The 15,605-nt window shown below is 44.3% G+C and overlaps 2 protein-coding genes and 1 long non-coding RNA gene across 6 annotated transcripts in view; 2 read left to right on the plus strand and 1 right to left on the minus strand.

The window, feature by feature from the left end:
* The window catches only part of LOC127611542 (general transcription factor IIF subunit 2-like), a 38,230-nt gene extending 29,948 nt beyond the window's left edge, over positions 1-8,282 (plus strand). For all 3 annotated transcript variants that reach the window (XM_052082120.1, XM_052082121.1, XM_052082122.1), the window contains 4 exons: positions 679-760; positions 5,560-5,659; positions 5,756-5,899; positions 7,967-8,282. In XM_052082120.1, coding sequence (XP_051938080.1) covers positions 679-760; positions 5,560-5,659; positions 5,756-5,899; positions 7,967-8,110 — 470 coding nt within the window. In that variant the 3' untranslated portion in view covers positions 8,111-8,282. The remainder of the gene's footprint in view (positions 1-678; positions 761-5,559; positions 5,660-5,755; positions 5,900-7,966) is intronic.
* Positions 8,283-9,612: 1,330 nt separating this feature from the next.
* On the minus strand, positions 9,613-14,649 carry tpt1 (tumor protein, translationally-controlled 1). 2 transcript variants are annotated; one of them, XM_052082163.1, is made up of 6 exons: positions 14,550-14,649; positions 13,003-13,070; positions 11,370-11,557; positions 11,158-11,266; positions 10,011-10,127; positions 9,613-9,933 (listed from the first exon to the last, which is right to left on the minus strand). In XM_052082163.1, exons 1-6 carry the CDS (start codon positions 14,632-14,634, stop codon positions 9,931-9,933), a joined length of 570 nt encoding a protein of 189 aa, XP_051938123.1. In that variant the 5' UTR covers positions 14,635-14,649; the 3' UTR covers positions 9,613-9,930. The 2 variants fall into 2 exon arrangements, with proteins under 2 accessions (XP_051938123.1, XP_051938124.1); XM_052082164.1 differs by lacking the exon at positions 14,550-14,649 and adding an exon at positions 13,980-14,148.
* LOC127611574 (uncharacterized) lies at positions 10,198-11,265 on the plus strand. The gene is made up of 2 exons (XR_007965378.1): positions 10,198-10,357; positions 11,135-11,265. It is a non-coding gene; the product is annotated as an uncharacterized LOC127611574 (long non-coding RNA).
* Positions 14,650-15,605: the final 956 nt, after the last annotated feature.

Here is a 15,605-nt window from a genome sequence, read left to right on the forward strand (position 1 = left end):
CGATATATCGGTTCCTCGTGACTTAATCATCTCTTGACATTGAACATGTTTCGTTCTGAGTTTTGACCAAGACGCGTACTTTTCACCACCTTGTTGTTTCTGTTGTCAAATGGAAAAACAAAAATGGATAACAGCGATAAAATGGTCATTTTATTTGGAAACGAATCAGGGACTTGACACTGCTCAAATGGGTCAACAGTAAGCCTGTCCTGAGTAATCCCAGTTAGAAATGAAATTGAATGGGCACACACTGAACTGAATTCGCAGCTCCAGTGTTCAACATGTTGCTGCCGAATGTAGCAGCACATGAAGATGACTCGTAGGAGGTGGGGTCAGAGTGTGGCAGCTGTGGGTCTTTTAAGAGCATGTTATCACTCGTGTAGATGTAATAGCCCTTTTTTTTTTGACACGGTACCATATTTTGGATGAAAATGTGCAAGCAATATCCTGTAATTGCATCGTCCTAATTTGTATGCCCACTTACCTCACCACAGCACTCGAGTGCGCATGCTGTAACAATTGCTTTGTTGCCCCACGGTAATGCTTGTCTTGTGATGGACGCACTTGCCGATGTTCCCAAATCAATCCTAACGGGAAATGACAAAGAATCAATGCCTAATATGCTCCCGCAAAGGTCACATCGTTTTTCCATAACGACACAAATCTTCATTCTCGTAGATGAGCTCAGTCTGGAGGGGATGGTGGTGCACAGAGCTGAATGCAGACCCGTCGTCACTGACAACTACATGAAGCTTAAGAGGTGAGTGGTCTGCGAAATGCACAACTCATGTGGACAAACAAATATGGCGAAAGACAAAAACAAATGATATCACATGTCGGAGTCTTGAGTTCGTTGCGGTGATCTCCCATGTATGATATTGGCACTTATACATGCCACGACACAGGAAAGCGGCAGCACGGTGTATGCTTTTTTTTGTGCATCCTTGTGTGTCCATCCACCTGTTTAAAAAAAAATAATATACCACTTACTGAAATTGGTCTGTTTTTCATTGGAAACTCCTATTCAGGGCAGATTAGTGGTTGTAATCATTATGACAAACTATCACCGGTAGATGCAGCAATACACCCGGACTGTGGTTTTATTGTTCTTATTCCTGATTGAAAAGTGTTTTGAAAGGTGCTCATCAATGTATTATTATATTATTATTACAATACAGTCCGTTCGGTTAGCTGTTTCGGACTATTTCTGTGTCCTCCGTTAGTTAACAATGAAACTGACAAAGTGCGTTGCAAGAGCACGCTTGCTGAGAGCAATGGTCGTGATTGGTTAAGGGGGCGGGGGGGACTCGTATGTTCAAATAACGCACTGATCATTTTGCTTTGGATGCTAGACAGACGTTACAGATGGCCACATTTTGGTACACAGTGATCTGTCCAACAAAGGTCCCTCCATTAAGGCAAATGAGGAACAAGAACGACGTGCCACATGTCATGATTTAGCTTGGTTTATCTTAACTGGAGATCAATATGTAAATATATACTTGCTTAGTGTAGTTTTAAACATGAAGCGGTGTGGCTCTATTAGTTATACAGTGGTGATAAAAGGACAATACAATACATCTTATATAGCGCTGTCACAACAGGTTCAGCTGTTGTGAAAGTGCTTTACAGAACAGTTAACATCCATCCATCCATTTTCCAAGCCGCTTACCCGCTCAGGGGTCGCGGGGTGTGCTGGAGCCTATCCCAACTGTCTTCAGGCAGTAGGCGGGGGACACCCTGAACCGGTTGCCAGCCAATCGCAGGGCACACATAGACAAACAACGATCTGCGCTCACACTCACACCAAGGGACAATTTAGAGTGTTCAAGAAGCCTGCCATGCATGTTTTTGGAATGTGGTGGGAAACCGGAGTACCCGTAGAACACCCACACAGGCTTGGGGAGAATAGCAAACTCCACACAGGGAGGCCGGAGCTGGAATTGAACCAGCCTCTGCACTGTGAGGTCGACGTTACTTGCTGCTTATTCCAGTCCTTCGTAGCCGAAGACGACGTTGCGTTCCCCCATCCTTCGATCCCCGTGCTGTTGACGCCGCTGATGCGCACGTTGGTGCGCCCTCAGACCCGCCAGAGTAGCGCAGCCGCGCCCGCAAAGGTCGCAGCGATAGTGGCCGTCCATAACCGGTCCGGCATGTCGCTTCTCCCTGCGCTGCAGGGCCGCCAGGTTGTATGAGGCGTCGTGATGCGCTGCGCCCTCCAGGGTGCGTCGTCGCCACTCCACCCGATCCGATGCCGCTTCCTCCATGTTGGTCGGATCGATGGCGAACTTCTTGAGAGTGACCTTTATGCTGTCTTTAAAACGCTTCAGCTGCCCGCCGCTGCTCCTCTCCCCAGTACTTAATTCACCGTACAGCACCTTCTTCGGGAGTCTGTCCGGTGGCATGCGAACAATGTGGCCGAGCCATCTCAATTGACGCTGGAGGAGGAGAGTCGTTAGCGGTGGGACTTGCAGTCTGCTTCTGACGTCCGTGTGCGGAATTCTGTCCCACCAGTGAATGCCCAGGATCTTCATTAGGCAATTCATGTAGAAGCGCTCCAGTTGCTTAAGATGTTTAGCATAGGGCACCCATGCTTCTGAACCATAGAGTAGGATAGACACACACACAGCGTTAAAGACCTTAGTTTTTGTGGTAAGAGTTAAGTTCTTGTTGAGGAAGCATCGCTTGGACAGCCGTCCAAATGCTGCAGCTGACGACCCGATCCGCCTTTGGATCTCGGGCGTGAGGTCGAGCTTCATGTTGACAGATGAGCCAAGGTAGACGAAGTCGCCAGTGTTCTTCAGAGCATTTTCCCCAGAGTGGAAGATAAAGGGGTCAGCGTCGGTGGTCTGCTGCAAAATCTCTGTCTTTGTTGCATTTAGGACGAGGCCAGCGCGGGTATACGTGTCCGTGAGGACGTCAAGGGACAGCTGCAGTCCTGGTGGCGTGTGACTCAGCATTGCAGCGTCATCGGCATACTGCAAGTCCAGCACAGACGTGTTACTGATCTTCGTTCTGGCTTTCAATCTTCTTAGGTTAAAAAGGCTGCCATCGAGACGGTAATTGATCGAGATACCGTCTCGTATTGGGTCGGTATTGTTGTAAACATGTTTCATCATGACAGCAAGGTAGATGTTGAACAGGATGGGTGCAAGGACACATCCCTGTTTGACCCCCACAGCCACTGGGAAAGGGTCGGACTTTTCACTTCCACACACCACCCGGCCTTGCATACCATGGTGAAGGGCCTTTAACACCGCAACAAATTTTGGGGGGCAACCAATGCGTCCCAGCACACCCCATAGGAGCTCCCTGCAGATTGTATCGAAAGCCTTAGCTAGATCTATGAAGGCGATGTAGAGGTTCCGATGTTGTTCTCTACATTTTTCTTGTAGCTGGCGCAAGACGAAGATCATGTCTGCAGTGCAGCGGTCTCTGCGAAAGCCGCACTGTGATTCGGGGAGCACGTCATCGACTATGGTGGAAAGAAGTCTGAAGAGCATAATGCGGGCAAGGACTTTCCCTGCCGTTGCCAGTAGAGAGATGCCCCTGCTATTTCCGCATGCTGCTTTGTCGCCTTTCCGCTTGTATATATAGATGATGTTAGAATCTTTCCAAGCTTGTGGCACGTCTTCCCCCTCCCAACATTCCCGCAGGAAACCGTGGATATCGTCCAGGAGGGCTTGCCCGCCAAACTTCAATAGCTCGGCAGGAATCCCGTCTGGACCAGAGGCTTTGTTGTTCTTCAGGCCATGGAGAGCAGATTTTGTTTCTTCCAGCGTTGGTGGTGTGCTTAGTTCTTCTCTCTGCGGGAGGGGAGGGATATCGTCGAGAATCGTGGGATCAGATGGGTTGATCCTGTTTAAGAGTTCCCGAGAGTACTCAGCCCACCTTGCGAGTATAGTAGGGCGGTCAGTGAGTAGTTGATCACCGTTGGCTGATCGCACGGGGCTTACAGAACCCTTTATTGGGCCGCAGACAGCTTTCAGACCGTCATAGAATAGGTGAAGCTGATTTTGGTCGGCGTGCTGTTGTAGCTGATTTGCGTAGGAGGTCCACCAGGTGTTCTCCAGGGTTCTTAATTGCCGCTGGGCCTCTGCGCGTTGCGTGCGGAAATTATTCCATGCCTGCAGGGAACCCGAACGCAATGCATGGTCGTGTGCTTCGTTTTTCTTCTTTAAGAGATTCTTGATGGAAGTGTTGTTCTCGCAGAACCAGTCGCGATGTTTGCGACTAGTTACGCCAAGAACCTCTCGTGCTGTTGTGAGGATCCCTTTGCTGGTGTTCTCCCATCTTTCGGAGAGGCTCTGGTCTTCGTTTGATGCTGGGTCACTGCTGTCGTCTCGTTGTTGGAGCCATTGAGCAATAGCTCCCTGATACTTGTTTCTGTACCCTGGGTCGAAGATCTTGTTGATGTTTATTGTTGGTACAGCTGGAGTTCTTCTTGCCGGTGGACGGACGCGGATGCGTAGTGAGCTCACAACCAGCCGATGGTCAGTGGATGCTTCCGCTCCACGCATGACACGCGTGAGGGAGACAAATTTCCGGTCCACTTGACGGACGATGACATAGTCAAGCAGATGCCAGTGACGGGAACGAGGATGCATCCAGGTGGTCTTGTGCATGTCACGGAGCTGGAACATGGTGTTTGTTATTGCTAGCTCATGCTCCGTGCATAAAGTTAGTAGGCGTTCTCCGTTTGGGTTGCATGAACCGATACCGTGTTTGCCGATGACTCTGTTCCAGGTCATCCAGTCTCTGACGAGGTCGACGTGCTAACCACTTGACTACCGGGCCGCCCTAACAGTTAACATAATATAACACAACATATAAGACACAGGCACTCATGCAATCTTAACCACTTTTCCTACATACACCTTTTTGTTTGAAGCAGTTGTAGATGAAAGAGGAGAGGATCAAAGTGTGCTTTCACCAGTGGATCAGAGAAAGCAGGCTCCAAATGTTCACATGTCTGCTACAAGCTTAAGTTTGAAAGCAAACAAGAAGTAGTCAATATTGTCCAAAAAAGAGGCTTCAAACTGTACATCGCCACTTTCAGCTGAAGGTTACTGTGAAAATAAACATAAAACTCCAATTTAAAGTAACCTTATAGCCTGCGCTACCCGGATGCTAATATGAAATTGGTACTTCATAGTCATATGGCCCAACAATTAGCATCTATTGTCAGGTCCATAAATTTTGAAACCACAGACACAATTCTCCTCTTTTTGGATCTAAACACCATCACAATCGACAAAATAAAATAAAAAAAGACAATCAGTTTGCATTTGAAGGCAATTACATCGAAATCAGGTGAATAACAGTTGCACTCAACAGTAAACGCCTCCTCCTTTTTGAGGAGCCAAAAGTAAACTTTTAATTTTTATGACTTGGATGGCCTTTGCAGTCAGTTACACCCCAAAGTCCAGACCTAATTTGAATGCATTAATTTTGGCAGAATCAAGACTACTAACAATTATGTTGCGTTAGGACTGTTGATAGTCAGATGATTGTATTGGAAAAAAAAAACACGTTCACGCATGTGTTTGTGCGTCTCAGGGTTCAGATGAAGGAGTCCTTGAAGCCCCAGCGTTTATCACAGCAGCTGGAGAGAGCCATCACGACCGTCTACAAGCCTGTGGCCAACCACGACTTCAACGTGAGAGCAACATTTCTCCCACGCCTGGCAAAAATCTCAGCGTCCGTCCGTACACCTCGGAACAACCTTAGTGATGACCTCCGATATGTTCCACAGGTGGAATATGAGAAGAAGAAGAAATCCGAGGGCAAGATGGTGAGAGCTGAGCGACCGGTGGTGTTGGACATGCTCTTCTCTGCTTTTGAGAAGCACCAGTACTACAACATAAAAGATCTGGTGGACATCACCAAGCAACCCGTGGTGAGCAAAACGCACGGGCACAAACGGTGCTGACGGCAACCGTACAACAAACAAACAACACACCTGCCCACCATCCACCTTGCTTTGTTCCATTTGCGCCAATCGCCCACAGCATGACGTTTGTGTCTGTTCACACTATCTGCTGTGGCTTCAATTTGGGCCAGTTCTCTTTTCTCCAGACACACACACACACACACACACACGGGTTGCTTCGATAACAGTGGATTTGTTCCAGCGAGCAGAGAACAGCAATGTGTAGGTGCTGATGAGAATGAGACCTTGAGGTCCTCCGCTCCCTCTGATTGCGTAACCATCGCCTGAGTGGGAGACAAACGCCGCAATGCACTCCATGCCACCATTCCTCTCCCAAAGCACTTGGCTAGCACTCCAATTAACTGAACTGAAGTAACTGAAATGCCCATTGTCAAAAGTCTTGCTGTTCAACAAACTGCGCAGACGGCGGACAGGGCTCTCGAAGTACCAGAGCGACACCCTGTGGAGGTTTGTTGACTAGGTCTGGTTCAAGATAGTGAGTGGGCTGTCAAGTGACATTTCGGTCTTTTATGGGTTCATCCTCACCATTGAAATTTTAGTCAACTGGCTTTTTTTTTGCCCTCATACAGTGCATCTGTAAAGTATTCACAGCAGCACTTTGTCCACGTTTGGCGATGTTACAGCTTTATTCCAAAATTCGACATAGAACACCCAAATGCCAAATTTATCACCATTAAAATAGAAACTCACGTAAACATTAGTCCATAGACTTTGCCACGGAGCTCAAAATTGAACTCGGGTGCACCATGTTTACAATGATCCCTGAGAGGTTCCTATACCTTAATTGGAGTTCAATTGTGGTAAATTCAATTGATCAGACATGATTTGGAAAGGCACACGCCTGTTACGGTGGCACCGGTGACGGTGTTTACCGAAAGGCAAGAAGACTCGGACCACGAGAAAGAAAAATCCCTGGTTTGATGATTCAAAGATTGAACGGTGTGGCACGAATGTCAGGGGTCATGTTTGGAGGATGCCAGGCATTGCTCATGACCTGACCAAATCTATCCCGACAGTGAAGCACGGATGGGCAGAATCATGCTGTGAGGATGTTTATCAGTGATAGGACCTAGAAAACTAGTCAGTACTGAGGCAAAGATAAATGGAGCAATTTATAGAATGCGATGATTCTAACATAACAAAATGTGGAAGAAGTGAAGTGCTGTCAAGAGTGCCGGATAGACTGTTCCTCGCTGGCATGATGCATTTGTCAAAAATTATTTTCTGACCAAATAGGTGTTATTGGAAAAACTCCCGAGTCACACCTGATGATTTCCCAGCACATAAGACAGGTTGGGAAACAGTGCACTCAGCACTCCACAACCTACCCAAAATTAGAAACTCTGTAGCAATAGCATGGCTGTCAAACCTAATTCCATAATCTTGATTGTCCTTGTTAAAACTCATAGTTCAGCATGCAGCTTGGGTCTTCCAAGTTCAGGGTTCAATTTACATTTGCTGCAGAAAAGCCCGTTGAGCTTTTGTTCATACATGAAGAATTCAAGTCTTTTTTTATATATATGCAAGTGCAACATGATTACAGTAGTTCCTTCGTTTTAGGCAATAATAGATGCACACGGGTGCAGCAGTAACAGTTTGAACATAAATAATTGTATGCTAAAAAATTTGCATTTGTTGTGGCGAATGGGCAATGCTATTTTTGGGGGTCATGCCTTCTGCTAGCCAGAAGCTCAGATGCACTGTTTATATGCTAGGCTACCATCCAAGGCAGGTACACTTCCTGTCCCTTACCTAATATGTTCCGCGTCCCTATCATATTACATAATCGGCCCTGAATTTGATTATTAGCTCATTTATTTTAAGTTTTAAACAAAAGTTTAAAAAAAACAAGATTTCATTGGCCTCACATGATTTGCATCCCCGGTTTGACACCTGTGGGCTATAAAGGGGTCATTTCAAATCTCATTGACACGCTGCAATCCAGGTTCAACTTCTCAGCTGATCGGTATTGATTTCTTGAAAGTAAAGTCATGTTCCTGCAATGTCCCGTAGACCTACCTGAAAGAGATCATGAGGGACATTGGTACATACAACAGCAAAGGTGCTCACAAAAGCACATGGGAGCTGAAAGCAGAGTACAGACACTACCGGTCAGCTGAGGAGGAGGAGGAGGAAGAAGAGATGCAGACGGCCTAATTTCCATTTACAGGCAACTTTTTTTTCTTCCTGCCTGCATGACACACTGTTACTTCAGTAATGCAATAGCCTTTATTACGGTTTAGCTATCAGGATTAGTTTTTCTTTTCAGTGATGCCAATGCAAGCCTTTGCCTCCATGTTGGAGATTCCAGTAAACTTCATTTTCAACATTGGCGTCTTTCTTTTGATGTTGCTGTGGCAACTGCAGAAAACCACATGGGGTGGAATCATGCTGCGTTGGATTTTAAAATCTACAACCACTATATGACCGCACCCAAAGCCAGACACGCTTACGTGTTCGAAGCAGATGCAACACTTGCCGGCGGTGGTAATTGTCTAAAATGTGTGCCAGCCTTTGAATGATGGGTGCAATTGACAAGTCGGCGTGCACTTACTGATCCCTGATACTCGATGGCAATGGCTATACTTGCCTCTCAACTCAATTTTTAACAAGGAAGATACATGAACTGTGCACGGCCATTCAGACTGAATATTATTTATTGGAATGGACTAGTTTAAGTGATGTTGCAATGTACTAGTATTCTAATTCAATGCCAAACCAAAAGTCGACTGTTATTTTGTTTTGGGCCTTTGCATTTACCATTTTAGGACAACAAAAGTTCAGACTTGAGTCATCTAGATCAAGGATGTCACTCATTTTTGTCACGGGGCACTTTTGAGTTGTCTTCCCTCTGAGGGCCGTTATGTTTAATCTCATTATCACATTATTACTTTTACGGGTAAAAAAATCTAAACATTACACATAATTTGACATTTCACTACTTTTTAAACAAGGATCATACAAGTTGACACACATGGTTTTCTTTGGGGGGTTAGGGGGGCACGCAAAATGATGCGGAGCGCGGATGCGTACTGTATTTGAAACTGAGAGTCACCGCTTGGACTCGATGCGGACTTACATGGGACAGGAGAGATGAACCAATCTCTTTTTTCATCATTGGACACCTCAACTTGTTGACTTTCAAATTTAGCTTGTAGCCGACATGTGCACATTTTGAGCATGACGTCTGATCCACTGGTTGATTCTCTCTTCATTCATCTACAACCGCTTCAAACAACGTGTATGAAGGAGTGGTTAAGATTGCACGACTGTTTTTGTTATTTATCTTACTTCATGCTAATTGTTTTGTAAAGTGCTTCGTTACAGCTGAAGCTGTTATGAAAGCACTATATAAAACAAGATTTATGTGGCAGGCCAGATCTGACCCCCAGGCCTTGGGTTGGATACCTGTGATCTACAGTGTTTTCCATCTATTTTAATAACCGATTTATATAGAACATATTACTGTACTGACAATTTTTGGGTTGACGTCCCCTTTCAAAACAATGTGTGCATGTCTAGTTTGACTGCCACCTTATCCCAAACCCTTGCAGTCCTATCACACAGAATGTATTTGCTTACTAGTTTACTGAAGCCAATATCCCAATTAGTCCCATATGAGTTTGTCACTCCCATTAAAAAAACGTAAACAAGCAAAAAATGGTGCTCAAGATTTATTTCCCAATTTAAAGCCAGAATGGAGATGAAATTTTGAATGCAACCATGTACCCAGAGTGTGGAGGAAAGAAGTCATCTTTGCCCGATGTCAAAAAAGTCAAAATGTGGGAGCTTTGAGCATTTTCCTTCAGTTTTACTGACAAAAAAAGTCAAATCTATTCAGCAAGGGGGAAAAAAAAAGTTAAAACTATTGTTCACCGGGCCATGATGTAAATATAGCAAATGATGCATTCTGCTCTCGGTGCGTTTAGGGAGAAGCAGCAGCAGCAGCCAGTTGATAAACAGGTTAGTCCATGTCGTTACTGCAAAAACAATAAATTATTAAGAAACAGTATACAACATTTGGTGTAGTTCCAAACATTTATCCTTGTGTACTTACACATTTCTCAGATATGACACCATCTTTAAAGAAGCGCATGAACGGTGTGACATCGTCCTCACGGTAGTCCAGGATTACAACCATGCCGTCAGCGTTCATGGACTCCCCTGTGAAAAACTGACAAAGACAACTGGGATTAAATAAAGACAAGACGAGCAGGTGAGCAGTCTTTTATATATATAATATATATATATATATAATAATTTTTTGCTTCAGTGCGAATCATCAAAATGGTTCTTTTGTAAGGGCCCCAGAAGACTATAGTTGGTTTCCCAGATGACATTTTTAAGAATTGCTCGAGTAGGGATCAAATGCATTTCCTTCTTCAGAAGCCTGTCTGTTGATTTGTTTTGTTAGAGAAATTATCTGCAAAACAGAGGATGTTCAACACCATTACGTTCCTATGTACAGCACGTTGTGTACAGCGATGGTTGTTTTAAAGGACTCTATAAATACAGTTGAGTTCTAAGTAGAAGTCATCCAGTAAAGATGACTGCAAGAAAACAGCAGAATGCAGAATGAGGCAAAGAGAATTCTAAAGTGTCTGCTAAGGAAATCCTATATATATTCCTCGGCCTCATTGACTATCTGCTTGCGACACCCCCCCAAAAAAAGTTTGCTTACTACATAGTTTAGCAGAAAGTGGACTTTCTTTTGGTTTCAACCAGTCAGCACCGACGTTACATATCAAAGCTTTGAACTACAACAGCTAAACTAAGCTAGGCAAGACGTCGGACGCACGCGTTTTTCTGCTAATCTGTGTGTTTCCTTTTTTGTCTATATACATTTTTTAACTTGTCCACGGCATCTTTTATTCGTTCCACTGGGGTTCAGCAAGCGTGTTTATAAAGAGACGAAAATATCTTCTGTTACTAGTATTAGCGCCTCACACGGCTACGCTCGTAACATCAAAACAACGAACTCAAACACGTGTTCGTTTGATGACGTCAACCAATATCCGGATTAATTTTAGGCAATTTTCTGGAGGAATTTTCATGAAAACGTGAAAATCCAGAATCCCGCAGACATGCCAAAAGCTGAAGCTAAATAAATCAGAAGATGGGGACTGTGAGCACAGGAGGTGTCAGGTGGGGTGAGCCTCAAAAATAAGATTCATCCAAAAGGATGCGCATGCGCACGTAGTTACTTGTAAATCCTTGAATTTTCCTTGGAGAAGCTTTTTCACTTCATTATTGGCGTCGAGCATAAACTGCTCCACTCTTTCAGGGTTGGTTTCTTGCAGCTTGGCCTTTATGCTGAACAAGAAAAGAAATGCTTGAGACTGTGCACCAGAACATCCCTTTTAAAGTATGCCAATCGATATAGAAATACAAGACTGCTAAGCACGGTGTGACGCACCTCTTGAGGTAAGGCTTGATGTGGGCGAGGTAACTCTTCTTGTCGTAGGTAGTCTCCTGCAGCTTGCTGTAAAGGGCGATGTTCACGCCAGACGTCACAGACACATCTGTGGTCTCCACTTGCTCCTCAGTCGATGCGTTACCGCCGATTAAAGAGTCATCTATGTCCCCTGAGGTGGTGGTGACGACCTAAAACACAAGTGGGACAATAGTAGGCATCACCAGTTGTTGCAGTTTGCTTTTCAAATGGCTGATTGATATTGCACACTACAGCAATCCACTAGATTTTTTTTGACAGAGAGTGCATTGCAAGAAGGAATCCCACCTCTTCATTGCATTCATGCAAATTGTCGCCCATGTTCAATGTTTAATTATTACAAACTTAATGCCCTCGTTCTAACGCACATTTCCATGGTTAATTTGTGACTCATAACACATTTTATATCTGCATTAAATGTACAAAAAATAGATATTTCTTTCAAGTTTTTCATACTCTTTATTAGCGCTTTTATTACGTGACATACAAGTGCAATAAGCTACTTCAACTGCCTACCAATGATGTGTCTTTTAAAATGTGTCCAGCATGTGGCAGCTGTAAAAGATCAGCCAGGACCATGCTGCAGAACAAAAAGTAGGAGGGATGATGTTGCGTGTAGTTTCTACAGAGTGCATTTGAACCAGTCAGGATGGAGAAAATAAATCAATTAACTCGTGAGGATTGCTTTTGGGGAAGAAAGTTTTCCACCATGAAGAGGGATGCTTTCGTCCGTGCTAAAGTAAGAAGCAACCATCAAGGAGGCTCTGTGTGCACGAAGATAGTCGGCCTCATGCCAAAGCCACACCGCAGCGAAGGTGCCTTTGCAAAGGCAAGCAAAGTTCAGCAGTTCAATTGAGTGAATAGTGTCATTTGTGATGCAGCTTTCCAACCATCAGGCCAGAAATAACATGGATGTTACACTGGACATCTTGAGTTGATTACAACTTTATTGTCAAATGTGCCGTCTCTTCTTCAGGCATTGATTAAAATATGCCTCAATTGTAAAGCGGAAGTGACTTGAGGTCATTGCAAGTGATAGCCAGGCATACATTTGGCCCATGCCCTTGGAGAGCTGCAGCGGGCTAGCTGAGTTCTCAGTGATAACTCACATCCTACCAATGGCGTCTTAATTAAATCATGCACCATGACATCATATTTTATCTTTTTTTTAAATGACATGTAGCCTTAATTTTCACATACTCAATTTAATGACTTAATTCTTTTAAAAGACCTGCAGAAATCTCAATTTGGAATAAATGAAATGAAACAACTTTTGGCCGCTCAACAGTTGGGAATAACTGCAGCACGCTCTGGACATTAGTGGGTGAAATATTTTTGAGCTCTTAATAGCAGTGTTTCTGAATTTAGAACAGGGCCAGATCAAATAGTCTCACTGACCAGAAAAGGATCCTCCACCTCTGCATTTAGGTGAGCTATCATAAGTCTTAATTGTGTAGCCAAGTAGCTATGTTAGTCATCCACGTGTTGTGTGATGTTTCGGCAGCAGATGACTAACAAACATTATGAGGTGTCCATGAGTCATTGAGCCAACATAGCAAAATATGTCTTCCTTGCACCTTGCATCTCACTGGCTTACCTTTCCTTCCACTTCATAGAAGACTGAAGTCTCCTTGATCGGGAAGACGTCTGAGAACAATTCATCACCTAAGCAAGAAAGAGAATTTTGGGGGGGGGGGGGGGGTGAAATTAGTTCATTTTATTCAATACCAGCACACTTTGTCCTATTGATGGCACTTCCACCTTACAAGTTTCAAATCAGCGCCCTAATATAGTGACAAACTTACTAATCATAAAAGTTAATGAATTTTGGTGATTAGTGTGACAGCAGCATGCTACCAATTTGGCAAAAAATGGGAATTAGGTGGCACGATAATGGTAGTGCGACTAGTGACGCACTTTGAATGCTAGTGCACCGTTGGGCCTAACTAGGAACACACAGTTTGCCTACGAGTATGACGAAATTAAGACAGGCGGTTATTGGGTGCGTCGGATGGTCTAGAGTACGTGCTGTAGACCTTAAATTGGCAATCAACTAAGCGCCTAAACGGCCTCTAGGTATAAACGTACGCCAATAAAGCAGATGGGGGGGGGGGGGGGGTATTCTCGTCGGTTTAATACTAATGCTAAGTTTAGATCGATCATGAAGATATCTTCCCTCAGCGTTTAAGCAGATGAGGGAGAGGATTCTCGTTGGTGTAATGCTAATGCTAAGTTTAGATCGCTCATGAAGACATCTTCCCTCAGCGTTTAAACTACTGTACAAGCAACCAACTACTACACGACTGCGGGGCGCCATCAGCGTTCACAAGGAGCCGTCTCACACGTCATACGAATTATTTAAAATGTAACGATAACGCTCAAACAATGGTCACCGTAAATTATGGCGTCATCTTTTTAGCATTAGCATCAGGACCACGACGGCACGAGTTAGCTGGGCGGCGAATTAGCGGACGCAAGCTAAGAACCATTCTGAAACATGTTTTTAACCACTCAACTTCCGCGACGGCGATTGTGAAAGCAATAAGGGGGGAGGTAGATCAAGAAACGACCTACCGGTGATGATACACTTGTAGATGATCATTTTTGCCGCTTTGGTGTTCAATCTTGCCGCGACAGAAACCCAGCCGCCCCAAACCAAACGCGAGAGGAAAAGGCCGAGTAGGCCACGATGCGGACTATTTACATCCTGTTGACGTAATCACGGGGGTGGGCTATTGCTAGGTTTTGACTCGCTGACTTTGCTGCCACACTTACGGTGTGGCCAAGTCCGGCACTACACCCAAGTAATCACTTTTTCCGGGTTTTTTTGGGACCGTGGGCAAACAACTAAATGGTGCTTTTGCCCCTAAAGTAAAATAATAAACACAACACAGAACATAAAAACACAAACAGTCGTGCAATTTTAACCACATTTCCCTCATTCGCTTTGTTATTTGAAGCAGTTCTAGATGAGAGAATCAAAGTGTCCTTTCACCAGTGGCTCGGAGACGTCATGCTCAAAATGTGCACACGTCGGCTATAAGCTAAGTTTCAAAGTAAACAAGAAGCTGTAGCGTCCACTGACGAAAAAAAGCGATTGGTTCACCTCTCCTGTCTCAATTTCAATTCCAAGCCGCGACTCACAGCTCCAAATACGCATCTGCGCTCCGCGCCGACGCTCCTCCCTCCTCATCCTCAACTTCAGCGGCCATCCAAGAAGCCTCACCATGTCACCAACGCAGACTGTCAAACAGCGCTGACAGCTCCACTGAACAAAACGGGGCTGTGAAAAACACTGCCCATGACAGGCGCAAAAAACACAAGCTCCCCGGGGCAGTCCAGCGCCGACAGTCAAATGACGCCGAAATTCCTCCCAAACAGAATCAGTCAGCGCAGGTTCACGCGAGTTGCCGAGAAGCGCAACCACCAAGTAAATTCTTCTCTGACGAAAAAAAAAAAGATGAAAACAATCCATATCCTGTCTACATGACGTAACAACAAACACCATGTGACAAAACAAACAACATACAGTTCACAAATGTGCAGTAAAAATTAAGATTAATCTGACGACCAATGCACATCTTTAGCGTTTTGTATACGTTAAAATATTTATCTCTGGTATGATTTTTTTAAAATTAGTTATGTCAATTGTTCCAGGTGAAGCACTTAACATACAGTATACATTTTTTTTGGGGGGGGGGGGGGGGGGTTCGGCCAAAAACGCCTTCCTTATACATGGTCATTTTTTTTTAGACCAAACTGACTTAGGATACAGTCGGGTTTTTTTCGGCTAAAACTCCTTAGTATACATGATCGTTTTTTTTTTCAATAGGAAGGGTGGGGAAACTTAGTATACATGATCGTTTTTTTTTCAATAGGAAGGGTGGGGAAAATGACATTAACAAATGAAATGAACACAGGTTCATTTTAAAGGATTTTTAAAATTGATTTTATTGAAGCTTTCCCTGAAAATTAAGAACTTAATTTTGCTACTTTTAAAATTTTTTTATTCACTTTAAGGACCCGTGGGACATCTGAATAATTTTATGATACGCTTGACATGAATTAAATTGGGCGAATGGATCATCCCATGTTTACGTTGTGGTAACCAAACTCCCAGACATTAAATTGTAGCAGCAAAATAAACTTCCTAAGCCAGTCGACCCGAGTTACAATGAATTTGTCCTTATGACCACTAAA

Source organism: Hippocampus zosterae, chromosome 12 (genome assembly GCF_025434085.1).
Source record: "Hippocampus zosterae strain Florida chromosome 12, ASM2543408v3, whole genome shotgun sequence".
Classification (NCBI taxonomy): domain Eukaryota; kingdom Metazoa; phylum Chordata; class Actinopteri; order Syngnathiformes; family Syngnathidae; genus Hippocampus; species Hippocampus zosterae.